The sequence below is a fragment of the Balaenoptera musculus genome, chromosome 8 (genome assembly GCF_009873245.2).
Source record: "Balaenoptera musculus isolate JJ_BM4_2016_0621 chromosome 8, mBalMus1.pri.v3, whole genome shotgun sequence".
In the NCBI taxonomy this organism is placed as follows: Eukaryota; Metazoa; Chordata; class Mammalia; order Artiodactyla; family Balaenopteridae; genus Balaenoptera; species Balaenoptera musculus.
Window position 1 is genome coordinate 15,299,830 of NC_045792.1, and position 27,938 is coordinate 15,327,767.

The 27,938-nt window shown below is 52.3% G+C and overlaps 2 protein-coding genes across 8 annotated transcripts in view; one reads left to right on the forward strand and one right to left on the reverse strand.

Moving 5' to 3' along the window:
• RNF214 (ring finger protein 214) overlaps positions 1-5,308 on the reverse strand; it is a 56,600-nt gene extending 51,292 nt beyond the window's left edge. For 3 of the 5 annotated variants that reach the window (XR_005020851.1, XM_036859669.1, XM_036859667.1), the window contains exons 1-3: positions 5,220-5,308; positions 3,561-3,676; positions 555-1,065 (exon numbers count right to left, since the gene is read on the reverse strand). Coding sequence is in view for 4 of the 5 variants with exons in the window: in XM_036859669.1 (XP_036715564.1) it covers positions 555-1,065; positions 3,561-3,673 (624 nt within the window). In the remaining variant the exon portion in view is untranslated. The remainder of the gene's footprint in view (positions 1-554; positions 1,066-3,560; positions 3,677-5,219) is intronic. The other 2 variants (XM_036859668.1, XM_036859671.1) reach the window with 2 other exon arrangements.
• Positions 5,309-5,794: 486 nt separating this feature from the next.
• PCSK7 (proprotein convertase subtilisin/kexin type 7) lies at positions 5,795-27,891 on the forward strand. 3 transcript variants are annotated; one of them, XM_036859664.1, is made up of 17 exons: positions 5,876-5,922; positions 7,487-7,608; positions 8,041-8,523; positions 9,252-9,386; positions 9,996-10,161; positions 11,359-11,449; positions 12,364-12,418; positions 12,872-13,010; positions 13,859-13,959; positions 16,478-16,645; positions 17,098-17,205; positions 17,624-17,726; positions 24,244-24,400; positions 24,922-25,016; positions 25,820-25,913; positions 26,129-26,246; positions 26,514-27,891. In XM_036859664.1, the coding sequence occupies exons 3-17, from the start codon at positions 8,053-8,055 to the stop codon at positions 26,874-26,876; spliced, it is 2,364 nt and encodes a 787-aa protein (XP_036715559.1). In that variant the 5' UTR covers positions 5,876-5,922; positions 7,487-7,608; positions 8,041-8,052; the 3' UTR covers positions 26,877-27,891. The 3 variants fall into 3 exon arrangements, with proteins under 3 accessions (XP_036715561.1, XP_036715559.1, XP_036715560.1); XM_036859665.1 differs by lacking the exon at positions 5,876-5,922 and adding an exon at positions 5,989-6,086 and having other exon boundaries at positions 26,514-26,876; XM_036859666.1 differs by lacking the exon at positions 7,487-7,608 and having other exon boundaries at positions 5,795-5,922; positions 26,514-26,876.
• The last annotated feature ends 47 nt before the right edge of the window (positions 27,892-27,938 follow it).

Below are 27,938 nucleotides of genomic sequence, written 5' to 3' on the forward strand. Positions count from 1 at the left end.
GCTTCATAGCAAGAGAACTGTAGTTCTGGCAAATGTCCACTGACATCCATGTAGCATGAAGCATTTACCCCACAAAATAAGCTGAACAAGACCCAACAACTGATGGAGAGACAAGCTCAAGACTCAGATAAGAATTTTGGCCCCTACAATTTACTGTGCTCATCCTTCCTGCTACAAAAAAGCACACCAGTCACTAGAAGGCAGGATACACCATACTTAAGATGTAGGTGAGAGAATTAACAAGGATTCCTTCTGCAAGGTCGAAGATAGGAAATATGAATGCTAACGACCTACACTCATCAATTACTCAGTGAAAGTGATTGTATGTAGGTCATGAAGTTCCTGGTCGTCACGATTAGACACGGGCTGTTACTTATTGAACACCAGAATGAAGTCATCACAGAGCACCGTATGAAAATAGTATAGGAGTTGCCAGTAAAAAAACGAGACAGAGTAGTTCTCCACCAACTATGAAGAAATATCTCCTGCCCTCAAAAAAAAAAAAAAATTAAAAGCCCAAATTCCGTTTTAGTAGTAGAAACTTGATACTTGACCTGGACGGCAATGTTCTGAGAAAGCTTCAGGGAAGAGCTATCCTGATCATCATCCTGATCCACTCTGACTCCTTCAACCCCATTTGCTGGAGGCACCACAGGTGGGAAATCCAAGCCTGTGTCCCTGCTCCCTTCCTTTAGGATGGAGGCTTGTGGGGCCTTCTCTTCAGGACAATTCCCGGAGGCAAGCTGCTTTGTATCGCACCCTGCCTTAAGAGATCGAGTGGCGGGGTGGAGGCTCTCCCGGAGGCGTGTGTCCCCCTCCTCTCCCGCTGTGCTGGCCACGTCCTTCAAATCAGACTGAGACCCACCGCCAGAAAGACAAAGGGCCGTGGCTATCAAGTTTTCTCCTAAAACCGCCCGGTGCGCTGCTGAAGTGTCACCTGCTGATGAACCAGGATTCTGCTCTGGGTGTTCCAAATGGGCATTTCTGTTATTCTCCTTGGTTATCGTTTGGTTACTTACACTCGACAGAGGCGAGTTCTTGTGCTTCTGTGCAGGGTCTTTGGGGCTATCAAAAACATAAGATAAAAAGTTTCTCTCTTCACCCAATCTTAAAGAGGCTTAAATATATAATACTTTCAACATAACCACTAGAAGAACAAAACTAGACTATATAAACCCCTCTAAATTACCCGAATGAAAAGGAACTTAGTTTCCACCCAGTGATTTCTATCCCACATGCAGGGAGTATGGTGTGGTGGTGAAGAATTTGGGTTCTGGAACAGTCAACAGTAAACGATCACACATAAATGACTCTGAGGAACCAAAACTTTGGTGGGAGTCAATTTTAATAATTCGGGGGGATGTAGATGAAATAGCCTACTGTTGGTTAGAATATTTCATTTAGGTACATGTACTGATTTTGTTACACATATTTTAATAGATAAAATATTAATTTAGAAATATTGTTTTAAATTCTACTCTCGTTTCACAAAAATAATTTTCATTCAAATTCATTTTACAGATCTCTGACCAGAACCACCAACAACCTTCCAGAGCATAGCATCTTCACTTCAAGTTGCCTGAAGTACAGACAATTTTGACTCCAAAATTGAAGCTGCCAGCAGAACTTTTACCCCAGATAACAAATATACACACATGTATACACTGAAATCGTTGTTTTATTGTTTGCTACAACCATTTACCATACTGCTTTTAAGAGATCTTCAACACCTATTTACAATGACATCCAACATTCACGACTGTAAGTCTTTTACCAGGAATAATGTGTGTTAAATCCCTTTGCTATTAAAAAAAACAACAACAACTGCTTCTGTCAACTATGCCCTTAAGGACTCCAAACTAGTACTGACTGAGGCTTCAGGTCATTGTGCCTTCCTTTCCTCAATAGTACCTACTGTTCAAAATAAAACAACAGAGAGAGCACCTTGTGACATGAAAATCTTTATAAATACTCTAAGCTGATTCCTTGCTGGGGGTTAAGTGGGGGGCGGGGGGGGACACTTAATTATAAATATGGGCAGATACAGTACCTGGGTGTGAATCCTGACTCTGCTATTTACTAGCTGTTTAACTCTGGGCAAGTTACTTAACTTCATTTGTAAAACAGAAATAGTATTACCTACCTAATAAGATTATTGTGAGGATTACATGAGATAAAGCATCTGGTGTATTTAGTTCTGGCACACAGTAAACACTCAATAAACCTTAGCTATTATTATTATTACTAGTAGTATGTGTCTGATTTTATTTATAAAATGAAGATCCAAGTTTATGGTTAGGTTTACTTAACATTTTTTCCCATTACTCACTTAATAACAAATAACAAATAATAAATACAAATGTAACAGATTTGTTACATTTATTAAGTACGCTGGAGTCAGACGAGCCTGGGTTCAAACCCTGACTCCAACATAGCTTGGTAACCTTAGGCAAGTTACTAACCTCTCTGTGTCTCAAGTTCTCTCACCTATAAATGGGAATAATAGCATCAGCACCTACCTGCTGAGATTGTTGAGAGAATTAAATGTGTTAACACATGTAAAGCTGCTAGCACAGTGTTATCTGTTGTATTAGGTCCTAGGTACTCTACAAAAGAGTGAGGTAGGGGACTTCCCTGGTGGCACAGTGGTTAAGAATCCACCTGCCAGTGCAGGGGACACAGGTTCAAGCCTTGGTCCAGGAAGATCCCACACGCCACGGAGCAACTAAGCCCGTGCACCACAACTACAGAGCCTGCACTCTAGAGCCAGCAAGCCACAACTACTGAGCCCGCATGCCACAACTACTGAAGCCCGCGTGCCTAGAGCCCATGCTCCGCAACAAGAGAAGCCACCGCAATGAGAAGCCCGCGCACTGCAACGAAGAGTAGCCCCCGCTTGCCGCAACTAGAGAAAGCCCGCATGCAAAAACAAAACCCAACACAGCCACGAATAAATAAATAAATAAATATTTTTTAAAAAAGAGTTGAGGTAGGATACATAGTCAACCTAGTACAACATTATACATAACAATGTTTTAAGCACTGTAAAACACGAGGTTGGGTATTCATAATTCCTGTCCTCAAGAGTTTAGCTGGAAGGCAAAATACATACATGAAGCAGTAAGCCATATTAACAAAGCTGTCTATTTACCTATAGACAGACGTAGATACATATACACATGTGTCTATGTACATGTATATATGTATGTGTGTATATATATATACACACACACAGATGTAACATATAAACATATAGTTAAATAAACAGATAGTCCATGTAGGAGAAGGTGGGAAATATTTGCATTTTCAAATGAGTTTGACACCCTGTATTTTAATCTGTTTATTCAACAAATAATTAGCATGCCTGCTGAGTGTCAGATACTGTGTTGGGTACCAGATATACAAATATAGATCAGATAGTCCCTACCTTTAAAAAGCTTCATCTAATGCAATGTCACTAGAGCCAAAAAGGGGAAAGACGAACTACACTTCTGTAAGAAGCCCATCTCCAAAGCCCTTTACCCAAATGAAATCTTCCCAGTTGAGAGTCCACACGTTACCTTAGACCGTCTGGGAGAACTTCGTCTGGTTTGGAAGCACATACACTAGACGAGGATTCCGGAGGATTGGGAGCAGTGGCCACCACGCCAGCTACCTCAGATGCCGCCATCATGCTCTGCACATTCAGAAACAAAGTACAGGCTACAAGTTCCAAAATTTCAAAACAAATGTATCTCACCCTCTCAGAATGTCCATACAACAGAGTCATATCAGGAAAGAAACACAAAGAAAAAGTTGGGCTCCAGGAGAAAACACTTAAGGGTATTCTCTAGTAGGATATTAGAAGAGCCATTACATGCAATAGGTCCCAAGGGATATCAATCCTCAAACGTCACTATATATATTTATGTGTGTGTGTATATATATATATATATATACACACACACATATATATAAATATATATGTGCACAAAGCTTTTCCACTTTAGGAGAAATGCTGTCTCACAGACCATGAGAATCTTCCAAATGATCCACATGCCTACCTACCTTGCCTAGTATCATTTACAAAGGATGTGATTTTGGGCCTAATATCAATAATAGCTTATGTTTTAAAATCATTTTATGGCTGTTACATTAAAAGCATTCTCCATTAATTTGGAGATGTTCGTGTGAGAGAGAAAAAGCAATATTTTATTGGGCAATCCAAGTATCTTTCCCTTTTACTCTGGGCTCCCCACAGATGGGAAAAGTCTGACAACCACTGACTGAGGAAAGTACAGACTCTTTAGAGTTACTAGAGGTGCCAGAGTATGAGAATCTTGGTTACTCCAGCATGAAAATGAGAAGCTGAAAAACACGGTAATCCAAGTAAGAGATGTTGCAGGATAAACTCACGCCTTCTATGGTGAAGAGGAAGAATAAAAATGAATATTGGGGCGGGTGGTTGGTGGTGTAAGACAGGGTTAGTTTAAATTCTTTTTATTTTAATAGCATCCCAGGTACATCCCTGACCCTCCAAGAGCGCATAGGGCAGGCATGGAGGCTGGGCTGTATCCACACTTCAGTCCCAGGCCGGAGACCCCCTGTGCCTCAGTTTCCCTCATCAAATTATACGAGGCTCCCGGGAGAAAATGGGCCCCATATCGCCATTACTGCTCGCACAGGTGCAAACGTCCTGCCCCATCAGAGCCCGGGCCGGGGGTCCTTGGCGCCCGGGAAACGAAACCACAGGGCACGGGTCCTACGTGCGACTCCGTGGCTGAGAGCCCAAAGGGGAGAGGGGCAGGGACATCTGGCAGGAGGCTGCGGCAGGGGGCTTTAAGTCGAAGGAGCCAAGGGAAGCCCCGCACCGCAACCCGGCGGCGACCAGACGGCGACGCTGGGAGCGACGGGTCCTCGGGGGGAGATCGGGGGACGGTCGCGAAGGGGACAATGGGGGGAAGCGACGCCGGTGGTCCCGGCCGCCCACCACAGGGGGCTGGCCCAGCCTGCCGCTTCCTCCGGCCAGAGCCCCTCCGCACCTTGCCCTCGCCCCCCGCCAGGCTGCCAACCCCGTCCCACTTCTAGGCCGGGACCCCCGCCCCCCATCCCCGCAGCTCCCTCCACGCCCCCCGCCCCGACCCCAGCCCCTCGCGCCGCAGCCCCCGCCCGCGCGCCCGCCCCGCACACACCTCCCGCGCCGCGCCCCCGGGAGGGAAGGGGGGAGGGACGGGACTCACCTGAGCGGGCGGAGCGGGGGGAGGGGGCGGCAGAGCCTGGGGGGAGGGGTCGAGCGCCGGCCCGCGCGCGACACCTCCCACTTCCGGCGGCACGAGCGGCGGGGGCGAGGCTCGGCCGGCAGAGGAGAGGCCGCGGCGGCACTGCGCCTCCCCCGACGGCGCCCTCTGGCGGCCGGAGCTGGCACCGTCAAGGGGTCGCGGACGCCGCGGAAGCCGCTAAGATACTAGTGGACTCTTCCGGGGCGCAGGGACTAAGGGAGATGCGACCGCGAGAAGGAAGGAGACTTGGTGGAGGGAGGACCCTCTCTAGGAAGGTTACAGGGAGAGTCGGGGTCATGACGATCAGAGGAAGACGAGGAACGAGGTGTTTTTAAAGGTCGCAACCGAGATGCCCTTTCTAGAGGACGCCATGAAGGAGAGGACCGTCCCTATAGAGAAGGTCCCTCTTGAAGATGCCCCGAGAACTCGAGGCGGTGGGCCCCCGCGAGGAGCACCCACCACACGCTGCTCTCTCAGTGGAGGATGCCCGAAGGAGCCGGCCCCCTAGAGCCGGTTGCTCCCGGCTGGGCGGGCCGGCCGGGGGACCCGTCGCTGATTGGCTGCGCCGCCGGGCGGAAGTGATGCTACTGTCACTGGCTTCTCGGGCTCCCGGGAAGCCGCGAGTTTCCGCAAGGAGGCGGCGGCAGCAGCTGCGCCCAGGCGGGTGAGTTGAGAACTCGGTGGGGGCGGGGCATCGGAAGTCCGGGTGGCCTAGAGCTGGGGGGCAGCTGGTGTCTGAGGATGAGGAAACCGCACAGAGGGCGCCTTCAGTCCCGGCGTGGGGGAGCCCAGGGAGACGGGGCCACGGAGTCTTGGATCCAGGATAGTGTGGGTCCTCTGAGGAGAGGGGCACATTGCACGGGGCAGTCGAGGCCAGGGAGGGGGAAAATCAATGAAACTGACCCCGGTACGCAGCCTGGTTTCTAGGAACAGGGTGTAGAGGTTGCGAGGAGGACAGTCTCTTGGGAGCGGAATCTTGGACTCTGGGCTGCCCTTATCATTCCTCTTCTCTCTTGGCACCTCAGAGCTGTAAAGACACACCTAGCAGTTGGGTGAAGTTTGAGATCTACTTTCAGAGGGTATTTAAGGTTCCTTCCCCAGAAGCCTAGGGTGAGGGCTGGGGTGGGGTTAAGGTACTGCTCTGCCAGAGGGACCGGAGGATGTAGTGGTCAGGTTTCTCCTCTCTTCCGGAAATCTATGGGCTCTACTGAGATTGAAGGAGCCTGCCTAGTTGGGTCACTATCAGGCTATCTAACAAGATTTTTGTATGCACACTGGGAAGGACACCTGAATATCTTGGGACAGTCGAGGCTGCTGGAGGGCAGGGAGGAATTTGCCTGGGAACCTCAGAGGAAAAGAGAGAAGGAGATATATAGATTTGGGGAGGGAAATGTTAGGTGGCGGAAGTCCCCTTCTCCCTTTCCAAAGAGACTTTGGTAAAATACCCATGTTTCTGTAATATTTTGAGACTAATCCATTTGCGTATGTGTGTGGGTACTAAGCCCTACCTCAAGGTGACCCCCCCTACACCCCACCCCCGTAGAGAGCAGATGCTTCTGAAGCCCAGCCACCAATAGGAACACACATGTTCTGCCACCCATTCACCTGTCTCTGTCCCCACAGTTGCCCACCAGTTCTAATTTGGCCCTTCTGTCAAACCATGGGTGGCAGTCCCAGGTTTAGAGCTTGAGCCCTCACTTCTCAGCCGACTTGCTGAGCTAGTGACTAAGAGTAGCCCTTTAGTGCTGCTTTCCAATCACCCCTTCTCTCCAGCCTGTTCAGTAAGGCGTGAGAGGCAACGCCTCTCACGTTGCATGCTCGGGTTTTCCCCATTTCACCTGCCTCCCGCCTACTCTTACTTCCCCTGGCATCCTTCACAGGTACAGAAATCAGGAAGTTAGCTACCACCCAGACTTCTAGGGAGCAGTACCACCTACTTTTTCAAGAGGGGTTTTTGGTAAGAGTTCAAGCCCTCTTCTAGGCATCTAGGAAAGAAAGAAAAGAGGATGGCCTGATGTTTAGGTTGAGAAGTACGGTTTCTGGGTTATGTACTGATCTGGCCTTACTGTACCAGTTCGGTTCTAGTCTGTGACCTATTTGAGATTCCTGGAAATGATACTTAATCATTTGCAGTTTCTTTGGTCATGGGTCCTAGAGTTCATGGCCAGCCTCTGCCTGCTCCACTGGGTTCGGGAGGACACCATTTCTTGTTTTCTTGGGGCCTACAGGTCTGCAGTCTGTGCTTGGAGTCACCACTGCTCACAGCGAAAGGGATGCCTTTTCTCCGTGTGCACAAAATGAGCGTGAGGTGGTTAGCCAGACCAGGAGCTCAGCCTCACTCAGGGTCCAGGTGGGAACGGGGCCCCACTGCGGGGAGTTAGCCCTCAGGACAACGGGACCAAGACGTCAGCTGGGGAAAGATTTCTGTCCCCTCTAGAAGGGAGGAGGGTCTCTTCTAAAGAACGGTCATGACTCTGCCAGGAATTTGCAGGAGTCCTATGACTTTTGAGCCCTTTTCATGGCAACAGTGGGAAAGAGCAGCACAGCGCCTGTTAGCAACTAGACATCCTGCTTGATTATCTAGTGATAATCATGCCACTGAGGGACCCACCGGGGTTCGTGCTGGCCCACACTGCCCCTGGGGGCTTATCCCTGTTGATCAGAGATAACTGTGAATAACAGGAGAGGATCACATGTTTAATGATTTCAAAGGCATGGCTTAGGGATTTCCAGGTGTGCCATGTTATCGTGCTCTTACCTCTGATGTCCTTTCTCTTTGCAGCTTACTGCTCTGATGCCCAAGGGGAGGCAGAAAGTGCCACACTCAGATGCCCCCGTGGGCCCCAGGCCCACTTGCCTCTGCCTGGAGCTAGCCGGGCTCTTCCTACTGCTTCCCTGGGTGATGGGCCTGGTGGGGGCAGGTGGGCCTGGGGCCCAGGGTCCGGGGGGGCTGAGCTGGGCGGTGCATGTGGACAGCCCAGAAGGCGAGAGGGAAGAACAGTCGCTGGAGCAGCGGGCAGATGCCCTGGCGCAGGCGGCAGGGCTGGTGAATGCAGGACGCATCGGGGAGCTCCAGGGGCACTACCTCTTGGTCCAGCCGGCAGGGCACCGGCAGGCCCCGCAGGTGGAGGCCGTCCGGCAGCAGGTGGAGGCCGTGTTGGCCAGGCACGAAGCTGTGCGCTGGCACTCAGAGCAGAGGCTGCTCAAGCGGACCAAGCGCAGCGTCCACTTCAATGACCCCAAGTACCCGCAGCAGTGGCACCTGGTGAGTCCAGCCCTGCAGCTTCTGGCTTCAGATGGCTAGGCAGGGGGTACCCGGTGCTTTAGTGGGCTCTTGTCTGTGTTACTCTTCAGTGGCCCCCATCCTTTGCCTGAGGAGGCATTTCTGTGGGCTTCCACAGTGGGCTTCGTCCTCGGGCTCCACCTGCCCTGTGCTCACATCCAGAGAGCCGGCGGGCTGCAACGGCAGGGCATGGGTGCTGGGACCAGGCTGCCTGGGCCGCCTGCCACTGACTAGCATGTACCTTTGGATGCACTGTTTAACCTCTCTGTGCCTCAGTTTCCCTTTCTGTCAAATGGAGATTGTAATGGTTATGGTTATGGTTAAGTGAACTAATGTACTTGTGCCCACATGGGAAACACTTTACAAGATTTAACTAGTAACGTTATATTATACGGTGTTAATATAATGTATATCATATGGCCTACGAATTATATTATCCAACCCTTGACCCTAGCCACCATCTCACCCTTATTGCCCATGAGTGATGCCAGGCTTTCCTGGAGACCTAGGCTGTGGCAAAGCTCTCACGTGTCCCTCCTTAGCTCTGTCCCCACCTACCCTTATTGGTCTACAACCTCTCTCTGGCTCCTTGACGGTGGCCAAGGGTGCACAGGGGCTGCTCGCTGTAACTTGTCTCTCTATGGGCTATGCTGCGTGTCACTGGATTCCCAGGGCTCAGAGGATAGTTCCTGACCCCGTCTCTCCTGCAGAATAACCGGCGGAACCCCGGCAGGGACATCAACGTGACGGGTGTATGGGAGCGCAATGTAACCGGGCGAGGGGTGACCGTGGTGGTCGTGGACGACGGTGTGGAGCACACCATCCAGGACATCGCACCCAACTATGTGAGTGGCACTGACACGACCCGTCCCACCGCCGGGCCTCACCTGATTCTTGATGTTCCCTCAGGCCTGTCCCCTTTCTTAGAGGTCACTGGGCCAAACACAAGGGCCTGGAAGGTGGGATGGTGTTCTTCATCTACTCCTTTTCTGCAGCCAGCCTTCCAGCCTGGTAGCTAGGACACAGGACTTGACTCCAACTCAGCAAGGGAGACACTTCCTGGTTCCTGCTGCCACTCCCTGCCCTGGGGAGTAAGGAGTGGCCCCTGCCGGCAACTTCCCTCTCTGCACAAGTTCCTTAAAGCCTGACTTTTAGGTAGCCCCATACCTCTTTTATCCCAGGCTTCCCACACCATGGAAGCGGCTCCTAGGCACGTTTCTATAATGGCCAAGAGAGAAATTTTCCAAGAGCTGCAGCGCTTCTCAGTTTTGCCTCAAGGTGTCCTGTCCTCATATCTCACAGCCCATGTGGTTTGCAGAGATGGGCCCACAGTGCTGGCTTAGAGCCCCCAAATCCCAGTTCCCCTCTCTCCCTGAGCTCCAAGACCTGACCCCTTGTAACCAGCGAGTGACCACATGCCCTGCCCGTCCCCCCCCACCCCCGCCTTGTTTCAGAGCCCTGAGGGCAGCTATGACCTCAACTCTAATGACCCTGACCCCATGCCCCACCCGGATATGGAGAATGGCAACCACCACGGCACGAGGTGTGCAGGAGAGATCGCTGCTGTGCCCAACAACAGCTTCTGTGCCGTGGGAGTGGCGTATGGGAGCCGCATAGCAGGTACCTCCAGTCCGGCCTCGGTACACTCCTCCTGTGACAGCTGCCCATCCTCTGTCCCTCCCCCATGAATTCCAACCCGACTTTATTTCACTCTCAACACACAGCAGAAAGCAAAGGTTAAGCTTATAAATAGGTGTCTGCAGGACATATCGGTTCATTGATTTTTTTCAATGCACTGTGTTTCCAACATGTTTTTAGCAGTGAACCCCACTGTATAAAACAGCTGAAAGTACGAAATGCTCTGGATGGGAGATGGAGGCCCAAGCCCCACCTACTCAGAGGACTCTTCCCTTTTTCTGATCAAGGTTATGCCCTGTCAATGCTCAGCTCATTGTGATGATAACTCCTTGTACTCATCCAGGCTGTATTTGTATTTTAATGGTTTACCAAGTGCCTCCTGGTCTCCCCTTCCTCCTTGGCCCCCCCACCCCGGGGGGCCGTGGAGGCCCCTCTCCCTTCTCCCAGCTCTCCAGTTCCCAGCCCTTCTGACGGTCACCGTCTGCTCCCCATCCTGTAAGGAGAGCGGAGCAGCCCCGGCCCCCGCTGGGGTGGTTCTGTGGCTCTTCTGCCTCTGAGTCTTTGTCCATCGAGGCAGAAGGTGAAGGGGATGAAGGGGGACACGCTGTCCGCGTGACTCCTCATAAATGCTTGGGACCTGCATTTCCGAGGTTGGAATAGATTGGCTGTATTCCTCTTACACTCCAGCAGAGGTCAGCAGCCCTCTCTGTGAATGGGGCTACAGAGGGAGCCAGAAACCTCCAGGGCCCAAGTCCCTTCTGAAAGCTCCATTCCGCCCTATGTGGTCACCAGGATGTGACCCACCCCATTTTATTGGGTGAGATTCGGCATCCATGAGAGGAGTAATGCTAATGAGTACCATCTATTGAATACCCTCTGTGTGTCAAGCACCACTGCAGTGTTTTACATGATTCAGGATGCACATAAGAAGGGAACCTTGGATTCCCTACATTCTAGGCTCTGCATCTTCCCACCAGACCCCAGGATCCTTAAAGTCTAAGATTTAGCATGACGTTAAAATATATTTCTGGACAGGTACATGCACATGGTATAAAAATTCAAAAGATCCAAGAACACTTAGAGGGAAAAGTAAGTCTCCACAGGGGGGCCCCCCAGCACCGAGCTCCCCGTCTAGGGGACCAGCATTATTGAGGAGCCGGTGTGACCTTCACCGCCTAGGTATCCGGGTACTGGATGGACCCCTGACAGACAGCATGGAGGCTGTGGCGTTCAACAAGCACTATCAGATCAATGACATCTACAGTTGCAGGTGAGGCAGAGCCAGGAACAAGGTGAGGGGGCCAGAGGCTCGGGCACTGGGCGAATCCTCCAACCAAAGAACAGCAGGATGGGCTGACTCGGGCAGGTCCCAGCAGGGCTCTCCCCACTGGGTTCAGCCTGTAAGTCCACTGCCCTCATTTCTCCAGACCCACAGCGTCTGGGTTCTCAGTCTTAAGCCCCACGTCACCCCAGTAATCAGGTTGCCACTCGAGGAGTGCTCCATCCTGCCTCGTGTTTATCTGTTTATCAAACTCAGAAGGCTCTGGAAGGAATTGGGCATTCCTTTCCAACCACAGCAGAGCTGGCCACCCAGCACCAGGCCCCATCACACCACCCCCCAGAAACACACCTGCAGCTCCAGATTGTGGTTATGGTGGGGAGGGGGTGGTTGATAAGGAGGAGCTGAGGCTGGGCTGCCCCCCCAGCATTGATGGCACCTGCTCTTCCCCAACCAGTGTCTCCTGTAAATGCATGGCATTATCCACGTGGACATTTCCTCTCAGAGAAAGAATAGAGAACTCCTCAGACCCAAGAGCTTTCACAGATACTTCCTTCGCTGGTGCTCTGCCGTCAAGCCTAGCGTTAGACCCCTAGGTCCCATCCGCCTCTACCGCTCTGTACTCCCCGGGGACCTGAGAAAGGGTTCTTAGGGTCAGGTTAAAGTAGTCCTAAACTGGGAAAGTTTCCAAGGACAAGAAGAACTTTAGCACGTACTTCTGTTTTCCACTTTGGAGTGAGGGCTGGACCTTTGACCCCTATGTCCTTTCATCGTGGGAGTCCGGAGCTGGAGCCCTTGGGAGGAGAGGGAGGACCCAGGCGGAGGGATGGCCAGCTGAGGCTGGGGGGCCTGGGTGGGCAGCCACGGCCTGGCTCTGGCTCTTCCCACTGGGTATCTCTTAACAGCTGGGGACCAGATGACGATGGAAAGACGGTGGACGGTCCCCATCAGCTTGGGAAGGTAACTGGGAACTGCATGGAGACTCTGGAGACCTAGGACCCCCTCTTCATTCTGTTCCTGGAACTGCTCCCGCCCCACCCCCACTTGCAGGGCCAGACCTACCATGTAGCCCTGGCGCCTCCTTTGGGAAGAGCACTCCTGACCTGGGGTTGGGGGAGTGTGGAGGCGTTCTTAGAGAGAAATGGAGCAGCGCTTTGAGATTGTTTCGCTCTGGTTTTGTGCTTGGCTCCCGGTTTCTGGCCCTACCCTCTCTGATAAGCAGAGCCCATCCTTCATACAGCTGTTCCACTAACAGCCTCTTCCCCTTGAGTCCATCTCTAAATCTCTTTCTCCCATGTCCAGTGCCCTTGGCTTTTTTTCTTTTCCTTCTAGAAGGGGAGGAAAGAGTGAGCGGCATGGAGGTTGGGGTCTTCCTATGAACTCCTCAGCTGACCCGGACGTTTTGATCCTCAGGCTGCCTTGCAACACGGGGTGATCGCTGGCCGCCAGGGCTTTGGGAGCATCTTCGTGGTAGCCAGTGGCAACGGGGGCCAGCACCACGACAACTGCAACTACGATGGCTACGCCAACTCCATCTATACCGTCACCATAGGTAGTGGCCTGGTGGCCCCGAGTGTGCACGTGTGCTCACGCCTGTGTGTGTGAGAGAGAGAGACAGTGGTGAGGGGACCGTGTCTCCGGGTGTGTGTGTGTGTCACTCAGTGGTGAGGGGACCGTGTATGTGGGTGTGTCCCCAGCTTCCGTGTGTCTGTCTAAAAGTGTATGCATGATCTTCTCTTCTCTTCAGGCTCTGATAGTTAGGAGGGACTAGCCCTGCTCTCGGAGGATGTCAGGACTTCCTTGGAAGTCATACCCCGGAGCACTTTCCACCCATCATCTGGGATACCAAGCCCCCCCCCACCCCCGCCTCCACTCCCCACAGCTGCTTAGGCCTCTGCTTTGGCCTCTCTTCCATGGGTCCCTTCCCTCCTGCTTGAAGCCTTCCCTGACCCCCAAATGCCCTTTACCTGTGCTCCCTCCCATAGCATTTACCATCCCGGTTGTTTTTATTTACTTACCGGACCTCCTCCCTGACTCTAGGCTCCTTGAGATCAGGTCTGTGCCCTTCTCCCATGGCCCCCATGCCTCACACAGTGTGCGACTCACGGTAGGTAATTGATACATGTTGAGGAAAATGCATGTGCGAATGGATGAGTAGGTATTGAGATGGAACGCCCCCCAGTTTCACCCTGGAGCCTGTTGAAAGAATGGTCTTAGGGCACAGAATACCCTCTGCCATTTGAGGCTGCCTGTCCTGGTGAGGAGTGTGGGTACTTGAAGGACTTGGACCACTGAGATCATTTTTTAAACTCAGGACAACCCCCCGGGTGATAACTCAGAGATGACTCTGATGTTATCAGGCCCTTATCTCTGCTCCCGTTTCCCCTACTCTGTCCCCAGGTGCTGTGGACGAGGAGGGACGGATGCCTTTCTACGCAGAGGAGTGTGCCTCCATGCTGGCGGTCACCTTCAGCGGTGGGGACAAGATGCTCCGAAGCATCGTAAGTGCCCCCCGCCGGGCCCTCCACTCCTGCCCCGGGCCCTCGGGTTCCTCTTCCCTAGCAGATCTGTGTCCCTTAGGGTCTGCCCCTGTTGGAAGAATGGAGCTGAGGACTCTAAATATATCTGTGTAAAGGGTTTTTATCTTTAAAAATTTAACTGACAAATATGCATGTTATCATAGGAATCACTCTATCACATTGATTAAGTATCACATTGATTGAAATGTCTTCCTTTGGTAGAATATGGTCTTTGGCTAAATTTCTGTGGCCTTTAAAAAAAAAGGATCATCATTCCACTGCTATGCAGCCCTTATGTAAATACTGTGAGCTCTGGTCCTGTTCATCCTTGGGAGTAAAGCTAGTGGTTGTCGGCACTGAATGGGCGGGAAAAGGAGTCAGGAATGTCTCAGTCAGCCCGAGAGACAGCTCTTTCCTTGGAGCTGGAACTGGAGCCACAGCAAACAAGAGGTTGGAGCAAGGGAGTGGAGTTGCTCAAGCTGTGGGAACCTGTGAAAGAATTCAGGGTCCAGTGCCTACACCCAGCTGGCTGAGCTCCATCCCGTCATCCTAGAGCTCCCTGCCTGTCCCCAATGCCCCTAACAGAGTGATACGGGGACAAGGGGCTCTCGGGCAGAGCTGGGCTGCAGCCAGGTGGTGTCACATTTCTCCAGTGGCTCCGGGTTGGGAGCGCTCTCCAGGGCCATTGGGAATTAGGCTGCTTCCTCTGGGTCAGATTCACTTTCCCAAACTGAAATTCTGTTTTGCCACTAAATGACTTCTGGTCAGCACAGTGTTCTAAGGCTCGGGGTCCGGTGACCCCAGCCCCTTTCCCCACCCCGGGAGAAGAAAAAAGGGAGCTGACTAAAGTAAGCGGGCAGGAGGCTCCGCTCCGCAGGCGAGGGTCTGGGTGCAGAGGGCACCGCCCACGCCCACCCCAGGCCAGGCTGGGTTGGGAGGAAGAGCAGGGACATCCTGGCAGAACTCTCAGGAACCCGCTCTACCCGGCCCCAGCGAGGGACCACGAAGGCTGGCGAGCATAATGGTTCCTCTTACTGTGCGCTGCCTGCCTTTCTCCTCCTGACGCAGCTCCGCATCTCACCCCCACCCCTACCACGTTCCATCTGAGCTATAATTTGTCCGGAAATGAAAAGAGAGTTTGTTTAGCCAGGCTCCCATCTTTGGGACGCTCTTGGCTTGGAAACCAGTTGCCAGTTTCTGTTCAATTACCAGCTCGGTGGGGCTGCCTTCCTGAGGGCGGGCACGGAGGTACAGGCTGCCCACCGTCTGCTGCCCAGAGCCCTTCCCGGCCCTTTCCTGTGGCTGCCCGGGGCTCCTGCCGCCACAGGCAAGTTCACGGGCCTCACAGCTACACACTAGACTGTCACTGTGAGGCTGTTTCCGTAACAGGAAAAAATCAATCTGCTCCCTGGCACAGACCAGGCTTTCCACCCTCATTGAGACTTCCACTTGGAGAGTTTTTGCCTCCTCTTCCGTGCGCACGATGTCTGAGTGAAAATGACATCTCTTGGCAGCTGCTGTAACAGCTGGAAGGCGAGCAGTGAGTACAGTGGAGAAAGGGCAGCTCTTGGGAGAAGTTAGCACCTTGATATCTGACCCAGGAGAGAAGCTTGGAAGAAGATTTTCTGGTCTTAGCCTGGGCACCGCGTGCCAGATCTGGAGGGCCATGGCCTGGAGCAGATTTAGGCAGGGCCCCCCTCAGCTAAACCCTCTGTGGCCCCAGGGTGGATTAGAGCGTGAAAAGAACTGGATGCCAGACAGATGCCGCGTCTCCCAGACCCCCGCTCTCACCTCCCACCTCAGGACCACAGGTGGAGAAGGGGGGACTCGTGGAAACCACCCGAGGCACCAGGCCCAGCGCAGGGAGGCAGCTCGGCCTGTGGATCGCCCCGGGCCAGGGTGGGCAGGGGGTGTAGATGCTACACCCATGCTGAGCCCACGGGTGGGCAAGGGGGCAGCTTCCTCTCCCCGGGAACACACTCCCTTTGTTCGCACTGATGTCACTCCAGGCCCTGTCGCTGAGCTGCCAATTTGGATTTCCTTGACTGGTGCCGTCACTGTTGTCCCAGCTCCAGCTGGGGCCCAGGAGCTCCCCGGCCACTTCCTCTGTCTCCAAGGGCTGCGGGGGCTGGAGGGGCGGGGCTGGGTGGGTGGAGGATTTGGGAAGGGGTCACCAGAGGAGCCGGAATCAGGAAACCATCCTCTGCACGTGAGGCCTCTCCCCTCTCTCCAGCTTCTTTCCGCCCCCTCCCCCGCTGTAACCAGACCCGCAGAGTAACTCTTTCATTCTTCTCAGCTCTCCAGAGATTCTCTTGTTAGGCGAAGAAGGAGGAAGAATCTCCTTCTTCCGACCTGCTAGACATTCAGCTCTCGCAACGGAAGGGCCGCCCCCCCCCCCCACTGAGGCTCGCGCTGAGGCCCAGCCCCACACCCCTCCCGCCACAGCACCTGGGAACTCAGTCCCTAACCCAGTCCCCGTCCTCTCCATTCCGCTTCCCAGGTGACCACAGACTGGGACCTTCAGAAGGGCACAGGCTGCACCGAGGGCCACACGGGGACCTCAGCCGCGGCCCCTCTGGCAGCCGGCATGATAGCCCTGATGCTGCAGGTGCGGCCCTGCCTCACGTGGCGTGACGTCCAGCACATCATCGTCTTCACAGCCACCCCGGTGAGATCCTCGCAGGTGGACAAATGGCCTGGCCCAGCCCACCTCAGACTTTCGGTCCCAAGGACTTGGAAGTTTCAGGAGGCTTCAGATTCTAGGTGTCCCAGGCGTTAGGTGCCAAATCCCGTCCAGAGTTGCACGTGCACGGAACAAGGGTGGGGACCCCATCAAGACCACAGACCTAAATTCACTCGCACCTGTTCTGCTGCTGCCCTTTTACCTGCAAAGGAGAGCTCCAGCTGGGCTCCTGACTCGGGAGCCTGTGGCTCCTGGCTCCCTCTCTAGAAACAGGCCACTGGGCTGGTGACATCACAGGCCTTTACCCTTTTGTCCCAGCTTTCCTTGGGGAATCCATTCCTAGCAGCCTTGGTGGGAGAGTCTGGACTGGATCAGCTAGCAGGGCGAGCAGGGAAACTTAAAATCCGAGAGACTAACCGGGACCCCTGTCCTCTCAGTATGAGGATCGCCGCGCGGATTGGATCACCAACGAGGCCGGCTTTAGCCACAGCCACCAGCACGGATTCGGCCTGCTCAATGCTTGGAGACTTGTGAACGCAGCCAAGGTGATCAGGTGTCCTGCGTGGAATGACGAAGGGGGTGGGGAGAATGCCTAAGACACTGCCTGGCACATCGTAGGTGTTTAATAAATGCTCGTTCATCTGAGACCCACTTTACAAATGAAGAAGCCGGCTCAACGCTATAATTAAAGTTTCTAAGCTGTCGGTGGAGAGTAAATGGGACCTGAGTATCGTTTGGAACCCTCAGGGTGCTCTGCTCCTCATCTGCCGTCCTGGACACAACCTGTCCTTGCTTTGGTGCCATAGGGAGCAGTCCAGGTGGTCCGCAGGAGCCTCAGGAGCGAAAGGAGGTGGTGAGGAAGGGAGAAATAAAAAGAGCAGTGCCCTAGGGGTCAAGTAGATGAGAGTGGGTGTGTGGGGTCCATCGTGTTTGTTCATTCGCCGTCCCCCCTTCCTTTCATAGATCTGGACGTCTGTCCCTTACTTAGCTTCCTACGTCAGCCCCGTGTTGAAAGAGAACAAGGCTATCCCGCTGTCCGCCCGCCCCCTGGAGGTCCTGTGGAATGGTAAGCAGTCAGCAGAAAGGGGGTTAATCGTGGGCCTGAGGTTTGGGGCGGGGTGATGGAGAAGCTAAACTCATCCTCCCTGCCGGATCCTACCCCCTTCCTTTAGGAGCTGAGCTCCAGCCAAACCTGTGGAGTTTTCTTTGACCATTTTAGGACATGTTGCTGCTTCTGAGTTGGCTGGCCCCCCGGCTGCTTGAACGAGACCTTTCTCCTGAGTTACTGGTGGTGGAAAGGAGCTGCCGAGCAAGCGATTAGGAAGGCTGGTGGGAGGGCTGGGACTGGGACCTGGGAGACAAGGCACGAGTTGAAAGACGTTCCTTTGACTTCCATGCTAGGAACTTGCCAGACGATTCTCTGCAACCCGGTGGCCTTTGGATGGAGTGAAGGAGTTGAGAATGTCTTCCTTTGATTCTCAGGCCTGTCTAATACAGAGAGAGTCAGCTCGGGCCTGTAGGGGGAGGACAGAGCAGTGCCCAGAGGGCCCCCTAGACTGTGGCGGCCCTCCCTCTGCCCACGCGTCCATCACACCTGGGGCCACTAGGACTATCCGAAGGGGTGAGGGCCGTGTGTTGTCAGTCAGAGATGTCGTCTTACGTTGAGCACAGAGGTTGAACCCCTTCCCAGAGAAGAGGGCAGCTGGATTGGGATACTTGAGCAAGAGGGTCTTCTGTCTGCAGATTTCCCGGACTTCCCACTGGGGAGTTTTCCCTACCTCCAGTTCCTTGGGGATTTTTTTTCTTCAAGGATTTTTGACAGGCAGAGTTATTCACTAATTTTTGTGAAGATTGGAGCATGTCATACTTTGTACCCAAATGGAACTTTGTTTTCGCATTTCCCATTCTCCTAGGAAGTGTTCAAACCAGAACAATGGCAAGAGGAGGAATGGCCAAAGATGGGAGCATGGAGGGGAGAGTGGGGACGGCATCCCTGGGGCAGAGGTTTCACTGGGAATAGTCCCGTTGTCTCTCTCCCTAACCATGTCCAGCACTTGCCCAGTTTCCCCTCTACGTGGAAGGAAATCCGTGGGCCCAGTTCATTGCATTTTCCGTAAAAGGAATGCTATCTTGGAAAGGGCATAAAGCATCAGCCAAGGCAGAGAAGTGCAGGAACATTCCCAGGAATGCAGTTGAGTAGGAACCTCGGGGCTTTGCACTTGCATGCCTTGGGGACAGTATGTCTTTTAACTTTTACCTTCCATCCAGGGCTGCTAACCCGCAATCGCATCCATCAAATGAGGGGGTCGACCTAGGGTCCTTCCCAGCTTCATCATCTTCTGCTTCCCACTAACCAGGGATGTTCCCCGGCATGTCTAACAAACTTCCCCCGGTATAGAGGCATCTGGCACCTGCTTGTTTGTCACTAGGAAGCAAGAGAAAGAAGGACAGGTTGTCCTGGGCAGAGGAGAGTGGGAGGTGGGGATAGTGGGGAGAGAAGGATGGAGAGAAGGGAGGTGAAGACTCAGCGAGTTTTGCTAATGGAGCCCTTCGTTGGTCTGGAGGGCACCAAGTGGACTGCTGATCTTCAAGGTCAGCAAAGGTGTCTTCCCCTCTGTTGTGACTCCATTCACCCCTGAGCAGACAGAACTGAAGGTCCACGCTTGTGGGCATGCTTGGAGGCTGCAGAAAGTCCAGTTCACGTAGAGCTGAGCAACTTAGTCCCGGACAGTTAGTAAACCTCTTTCCCTATAGCCAAGCAACAGTCTTTCCCACCAAGACCTGGGTCAGTGGTGGGACCCAGGTCCCACCAACACAGCGAGTCAGTGTCCAAGGGCTGGAAGGTGAACTTTTTTGTAAGGTAGAAGGAACTGAACATCCCTGAGATGGAAAAGGGGTGCAATACCACTAAGACTCTGGAGCAGTGGTGTCCAAGAGAACTTTCTACAATGATGAAAACGTTCTCTATCTGTGCTGTGCAATTCATGTGAGGCTATTGAAGATTTTAAATGTGGCTCGTGTGGCTGAGGAACTAAATTTGTGTGTTATTGTAATTGAATTTAAATAGCCACATGTGGCTGGTGGCCACCTTCTTGGGCAGGGCGGCTCTAGAGCAAGACAGGAGGAGGATGTAGGGGGAAGGGGATTGGAGCCCCTCGGTTCCTTTAGCTCTGACTCTGGGTCTGAAATCTCTACCAGAGGGTGGGAGGGAGGGCGGGGTTTGGGAGGAGTATCCAAAACACAAGGGCGCCTGTGTGTATTTACAGAAGATTCCTGAACACCACTTGCAATTACCCTTTTATCCTTGTTTGCAGCCCGAGTGCTGGCTCCCCCTCTGGCCATGCTTGCGTCCTGTTCCTTCCTGGCTCTGAATCTTCCTCTCCTGCCCAGTCTTTCTCTCCCCACTGATTCCTCCTTCTGCCTTCAAACACCCTCAGAGCATCTGTTAGGAAACACCTTTAAGTCCCTGCCCACCTCCAACCAATAACCTTTTCAAATGAATTAACCAAAGCAATTGCTTGCCTTTATCACACCCTCTCCACCGCTGAAGACTTACTTCATCACTCACGGCGCCCGTCTCCTGCTCAGACCCAGGGGCCAGCTCACAGCCCATCCTTCTCAGCCCTCTTGTTCTCTGACCGGATTAACGAGGCCTGTGTGGCAGCCTCCCTCCTCCTGCGGCTGCAGTGACCTCCTTTGCTCCATGGCCCTCTTCTGGCTTCTCTGCCCAAGGAACTTGGTTTTTCTGTTCGCTCTCCTCACTACTCCCAAACCATGAGTACCTTCTACGACTCATTCCGTGTTCTTGACCCTCCCTCTACATTTTCTCCCTCGGTGGCGCAGCTGTGATTATGGCTTCAGCTGCCACCTCTCCACAAATGATTCCTAGATCAGCATCTCTTATTCTGATCCCTTACCAGTGAGAGAGGTAGAGATTTTGCTAGCTTCCACAAGATTATGGGCAAATATATCCCTGGGATCTTCGGGGCGGGGTGGGGGTGGGGGAGGGCAGTTGAAAAAGACCCCAGCTTGCCAAAGGCAAAATAATATGATGATCATCGTCAGCTAAGATTTGAGTGCTTTTTTATGTGCCAAGCACTGGCTTGAGGATTAACTCATTTAATTCTAATAAAATAATTCTCATGTTGCCACACGGCTGGCCGCCCAAGTCCCTGTACACCCCAGTAAGGAAATGCATGTAACGTGCCACTCCGTACACATGCTAACACAGACAAGCACTCGCGGGGCTCTTTTTGGATTCCATTCTGTTCTGTCGTGCTCTATAGCGTGTCATTTACTCTCTGTTAGGCCCTTATCTTTCATGTTAATGCTCTCCTTCAACTATGCCAGGAATATTTTCCTCCATCTTTCTATTCCTAAATCGCTGTGTGCTGTTGGATATCCCATCAATACATTACGTTTAAAATGTACAGCATCTTAGATTTCACTATCGCCTATCGAAAGCCAGCTTGCTTTCCAAGTTTCTCTCATTTCTGTCGGTGCCATCACATGAGGTTAAGAACCCAGGAGGAAGAAGAGGTTTGGGTAAGGACTATGGAGTGTGAAGAAGTGAGGAAGAGAATTTGGGCTCTGCTGTGTTTGAGGCTTCTACGCAACATCTAAAGGTTGTATTCCGAAAGCAGCTGAATAAATACGTTTGACGGTCTAGACTGGAGGTAATGGTTTGGGAGTCACCCGCATAAAAATGGAAGAGAAAGGTCTGGGAAAGAAGGAGATCACTAGGGTTGGGGGTAGACAAGGATAAAAGAGGACCTAGGACACAGGCTGACATTAAAGGAGTGGACAGAGGAAAGGGGCCTCAGAAGAAAACTGAGAAGAGATGCCTGAGGTTGGAAAAAGAACAGGAGGATGGTGTCACTGGAATCTAGGGTAGTTCTGATGGGAGCGGGCAAGCGGGCAAGGACTGAGGGCATCCCTGGTTCATCAAGGAGGCCGTTGGTGACCTTAAGAAGAATACTTTGGGACTTCCCTGGCGGTCCAGTGGTTAGGACTCCGTGCTTCCACTGCCAAGAGTACTTTGTTTCAGTCTGTTCATGGGGGCAAAAGCTAGACTGCAGTGGGTTGAACAATTCGTGGGGACAGAAGAAGATTCCTGGTTAAAGACAGTGAATTGAACACGTGCTTTTATCTCTGCTTACTCCCAAAACCTCACCAAAGTGAGAATAAAGGAATAAAAGCGGTATAAGCACAAGGACAAAGAGAATGAGAGAGGAGGGCACAGCAAAGGAGAGATTGCAGCACATTTTTGGAAGACAGAAAACGAGTGGAGAAGTGGGCAGGGCTCAGAAAGTTGCAAACCAAATATCTGTAAGGGTGAGCCTAGGCAGCAAGCTCGTTCATGCCTCAGAATCCCCAAAGGCTCAGGACTCAGGGGCCGCATGCACTACAGAAGACAGAGATGAGGTGTGAGAGTAAAACGAGAGATCAATTAAAAGGTAGACTCCCAGGTGTCTTCTCCCATCCTTAGCAGCCTTTTCCGGGCAGGAGTTGGGAAGTTTATTCTCCAGAGCCCGGGGCCCCAGGTACAGCAGAAAATAAGAGACAGAGAGTGTACCTTAAAATGATAAACCATGAACTATGACGGGGACACGTTACAGATAAAGAAACTAATTCTCATAGCTAGTAAATGGCAGAGCTGGGATTTGAACCCAGGCTGGGTGGCTCCAGAGCCCATGCCATTAGCACCAGCAGGCACAAGAGTTGAGAAAGGGTTTATTTCGCCAGCAGTGAAAGCACGGAGTCCTAGCCACTGAACAGCCAGGGAATTCCCCCGTCTTTCTTTGCTCGGTTATCCACGCTCACACCGGCTTACCCTTAGAATCAAGCATTTTAGCTGGGCTTCCTGTCACCTGTTTCTTCTTCCTACTCCGATTCAGCCTACCCACAGCTACTAAGAGTAACCTTCCTGTAGCACTTTTTTTTTTTTTTTTTAAACTCTGTCCTTGCTCGGTAATCTCTAATAGCTCTCAGTTGCTTGTTTAAAATAAAGATTTTAAAGCCCTTCCCATGCTAGGTCCCCTGCCCATACTTTCATATTCTCTCTGGGTTTCTTCATCTGTGAAATGGGTGTGCTGCTCTCTGCTTTGCCTGTTGGCATGAATTAATGAAAGGAAAGTTGCTTTGGAAAGAATCATTTCTCATTGCAGCCTAATTTCTTAATATTCCCCAATTGAGTCTTCTACTTCAGTAGTTTGGTGGGGTTTTTTTGTTTGTTTGTTTTGGGGTTTTTTTGACTTTTTATTTTGAAATAATTGTAGATTCACAGGAGGTTGCAAAGAAATGTTCAGGGAAGTCCCGTGCACCCTTCTCCTGATGTTAAATGTCTTAATTCTAGGACAATAGCAAAACCAAGAAAATGATATTGGTCCAATCCGGAGCACTTATTCAGATTTCACCAGTTAGACTCATATTTCTGTGTGTGTGTGTAATTTTACCACATGTGTAGCCTTGTGTACTCGCCACCACAGCCAATATCCAGAATTATTGCACCCGAGACTCCTCTGTGTCACCCCTTTCTGGCCATAGCCATCCCCTCCGCACCATCCCCAGCACCTGGCAACCACTAATCTGTTCTCCATCGCTACAGTTATGTTATTCATGAATATTATGTCAATGAAATCACACACTGTGTATCCTTTTGATACTGGCTTTTGTTCATTCAGCACAATTTCCTTGAAATTTATTCACTTCAGTAGTTTTTTTTTTTTTAATTTGTATTTCCTTCAGTATGAAACTTGTTCATGTCCACCTCTGCCTTTCTACATGCCATTTCCCCTTCTAGAATACCCTCTACCAAGACTCTCCACCAATCCGCATTCACTTCCGCCCTCAGAGTGTGTCTCACGGCTGCGTGCCTAAACCCATCTGACTCATCCCTGTTCTAGCATCAGTTATGTAGACCGCATACCATATCATTTTCCACTTGCACATAGAAGGCAGAGACCATGTCCAACTTTTCTTTTTTTCTTAACTTTTTTTTTTTAATTTTATTTATTTATTTACTTATTTATTTTTGGCTGTGTTGGGTCTTCGTTTCTGTGCGAGGGCTTTCTCTAGTTGCGGCAAGTGGGGGCCACTCTTCATCGCGGTGCGCAGGCTCGGTAGTTGTGGCTCATGGGCCTAGTCACTCTGCGGCATGTGGGATCTTCCCAGACCAGGGCTCGAACCCGTGTGCCCTGCATTGGCAGGCAGATTCTCAACCACTGCGCCACCAGGGAAGCCCCCAACTTTTCTTTATATTCCCAGCAACTAGCACAGTGCCTGAAATGTAGGAGGTACTCAGTAAGTTATTTTTTGGGTGAATGAATGTCGGAAATTGCTCCGTTTGGTTCTTCCATTGTGTCTTGAGTATGTGTTGTCCTCCCAACTGGACTCTAAACTAGATTGTAAACTTGAAAGCAGCAACTGCATTCCATTTACTAGTGTACACGAGGTTCAGTCAGGGTTGCCAAAGATATTTGTATGTGTCTTCCATGAGTATGTTCCTTTGTCTGTTGGGGTGAAGTGAGGGCGTAAGTGTTTGTGGGGCTGGTTTCCCAGCTGCCCAGCCTGACTTCCCACAGTCAGCAGGATGGACCTGGAGATGTCGGGGCTGAAGACCCTGGAGCACGTGGCCGTGACAGTCTCCATCACTCATCCACGACGTGGCAGCTTGGAACTGAAGCTGTTTTGCCCCAGTGGCATGATGTCCCTTATTGGCACCCCCCGCAGCTTGGACTCGTACGTACACGTGCCCTCACCTGAGCTCTCTCTGCAACAGGGGCCTTTTCCAGGAAACGATATGGGAGGAGTGGACACTGGCACTGTCCTAAGCTACCGTGGCACTGGCTTTATTACCTGCTTTGTTCAAGTGCTTACAGTGTGCTCGGCACTGCACTTGAAGTGTAGTTTCTTTAATCCTAGTAAGGACGATGCAGGGTAGACTTTGTAACCCTTTACAAATGAGGAAGCAAGTCACAGAGCTAGTTAAGTGCCTGAGAGAATAACAGTAAGCCTAGACCTATGGGACTCCCAAGCCCGTGTTCTCTCCACGTTTGCTTTTTCCACTACACTACGTTGACACAGGTCCCTCAGCCCCCGAGATCCCAGGGGCAAGGGCCAGCACTTGAGGGCCCCTCATGGCACCCTCCCGATGGCTGTAGCTCAGACAACAACTGCTACTACAGTAAGAAAATGCTTTTGGGCAAAGGGGTCAGTTCCCTGCTCCATGCCTTCCTCTGTCTCCTCTGCTCTTGCCCCAGGGACCCCAATGGCTTCAATGATTGGACCTTCTCCACTGTGCGGTGCTGGGGGGAAAGAGCGAAAGGGACCTACAGACTCGTCATCAGGGATGTAGGTAAGCCTGCCTGCCCCCCACCAGGGCCCTGCCTTTCGTGATTGTCATCTGGTCCCTCTGGATCTCAGAGTCCCCACAGAAATTGTCCCAGGTGGAATACATAGGGTTGCCATCAGACCAAGAGGGTAGATGCCAAGACGTATGCCCCATCCAGAAAAACGGGCATTGATACCTAGAATTATTCATTTATACTACCTCTGATATTCCTTGGAGAAGTGACTGATCCATTTTTCCTCAGGATAGCAACAAAAATTCCTTGTTGAAACCACATTTCAAGTTCTTTCACATATAACCATCCTCCGGCCAGCCCTGGTAGGCAGGTAAGGGCAGGACTAATTTTCACCATTTTTTTTTTTTTAAACTGAGGCCCACCCAGAGGTTTGAAGTGACTTGTGTGAGGTCACACAGTATCTCAGTGAGGACTGGAAATTGAACCCAACCCTCCCAACTTCCAGCCAAGTTAGGTGTTCATCACCAGACTGGTGGTTTTCAAACCTTCCTTTAATTTAGCAGGACTATTTTTTTTTTTTTCCCAAGAAAAATCCCAGCTGAAACCCCAAAATATGAAAGAGGCAAAACTTCTCCACTTGGGAGTGCCACCTTTCACCTCCGCCTTTCCATTCCTAAGGGCACCCCGAGAGGCACGTCTGCAGTACCCTGGGGTCAGTGGGACACAGTTACACAACTACTGTGGCCGCTCATGTGGTCTGAGTCCCTCTGGGTGGCGGGGTGGACAGGGCCTCTGCTGTCTGTGTGGCCAACAGCGGGGCGTGGCTCACGGACCGCCCCGCTTGCGGCTCTAGGAGATGAGACGTCCCAGGCCGGCATCCTCCGGCAATGGCAGCTGACCCTATATGGCTCTGTGTGGAGTCCAGTAGACATCAGGGACAGACAAAGGTAGGTGTAGACACATGTGTCAGAGGGAGGGGGACTCACGGGGGCAGGGGGAAGGCCACTTAGGGAGTGCCACCTCCCTGGGAACCCACAGCGTGGCCCTCCCCTGTTTGCTATGGGGCTTCCCTCTGTCTGGCTGTAAGGTGGGAGGATGGGCGAGGCAGGCGGTAGAGGAACCAAGCTGAGTAGGGCATCCTCGTCTCCTTTCTTCTCCACAGGTTACTAGAAAGTGCCATGAGTGGGAAATACCTGCACGATGGCTTCACGCTGCCCTGCCCTCCCGGGCTGAAAATCCCAGAGGATGATGGTTATACCATCACCCCTAACACCCTCAAGGTACGAGGGCCAAAACCCAAGCTGCAGGGAGGCAGGAATGTCCTGAGGGATGTAGTCCTTGGTGGGAGACTCAAGGTGACTTGGGGAGTGAGGGGTTGGGAAGACCTAGGTCCCCACTCTACAGGCTAACTCTCCAGGGCATTCCTTGTGTGGGGGGAACTGGGGGAGTGGTTTGGGGTGGGAGAGGCAGCCCCTAGGAAGAGAGAGAGTTTCTGAGCTCATTGTTCTGGGAAACCACCCTTACATAGGTGTTTGACTTTCCCCCAGACCCTGGTGCTGATAGGCTGTTTCGCCGTCTTCTGGACCATTTACTACATGCTGGAAGTCTACTTGAGCCAGAGGAATGTGGCCTCTCACCCAGTTTGTAGGAGTGGACCCTGCCACCGGCCCCAGCGAAGCCGAACAGCCAAGGAGGAGGGGACAGAACTGGAATCAGTGCCCCTTTGCAGCAGCCAGGATCCAGGTGGAGTGGGGATGGAGAGCGAGGGCCCTCCCGCCACCTCTGAGCTCCACGCCCCAGACCTGCTGGATCAAGGGGACTGGAGCCTATCCCAGAGCAGGAGTGCCCTGGGTTGCCCTCAACACCTGCCCCCAGACCTGCTGCAGGGGAAGGAGGCGCAGATTTGCTGACCTCGGGCCTGACAGCCAACGTGGGAGAGGCTCTAACTTCCTAAGACTGGGGAAGCTTGGAAAGCTGCTCCGCAGTCCCAGAAGCTCTGGGGAGAAGGCAGCCCCGATGCTTCCACCTGGGACCAGAGGCCTAAAGAGCACCCTCTGGCTAAAGACCACACTCAGGGAGGGCAAGGGCCTTCAGAAGGCACAAGCGGAGCCGGATTACAGTCTCGCAACAGCCGTGGAACCTTCCTCCAACCCAACGGGAGTTTTTGGTGAGAAGGTCTCGGACAAGGGATTGGGGCCCCTGCTGGGCAGGCCTCCATCCTCGTTTCTCCAGGGCAGGCCAGTGGTGTTGGTCACAGGGACCCTCACCCACACATGGCCAGAAGAGCATCTCAGCAGAAACATCACTGGGGTCACTTGAGAAGAGGGTTTAGGGGTGGAGGCTGGGAAGAGCCCCGGATATGCCTGTCCTTTTAATGACCCAGGGCCCAGAAACAGCAGACTTTTCCTCTCTCCCCCTCACCTCCCAGCCTAAGCCTTGGACCTTGGCCATATGGGCATGGCAGTCAACCCTCAGCTCAGCACACATGCCCTGGAAGCAGCTGCCTCCATTAGCCCTGATCAGAAGCCAACCTTGAACACACCCCTGACCCCTTCACCATCACGCCCACCCTTCATCCTGAAGGATCGGTACGATGCACCTGGCAGGGCTAGGGCACATCCTGGGGGAGTCTGCGGCAGGACTGGGGCAGGTGTCGGATCAGTCACTGCCCCTCTAGCCCTGCGACCACCCATCTTCCTCTGCAAAGTGCTCAGGGAAATGGCCTTGCCTGCCAGAGGCCAGCCAGCTGCCTGGCGGGCTGCGACTCTTCCTCCCATTCTTGGCCTCCTCCCCTCTTCTGAGCTAGTTGGTGGATTTGAATTTTTTTTTTTTTTAACGCTTAAGATTTGGTTTTCTCTTTTCACAGCAACATTTTGTTGAATTTTTTCTGCACAGCTTTTCCAAAATAAAAACCTTCCACACAGTTCTGCCCCTTCCCATCTCCTTTCTGCCGCCTCCCCAAAGCTAATGCA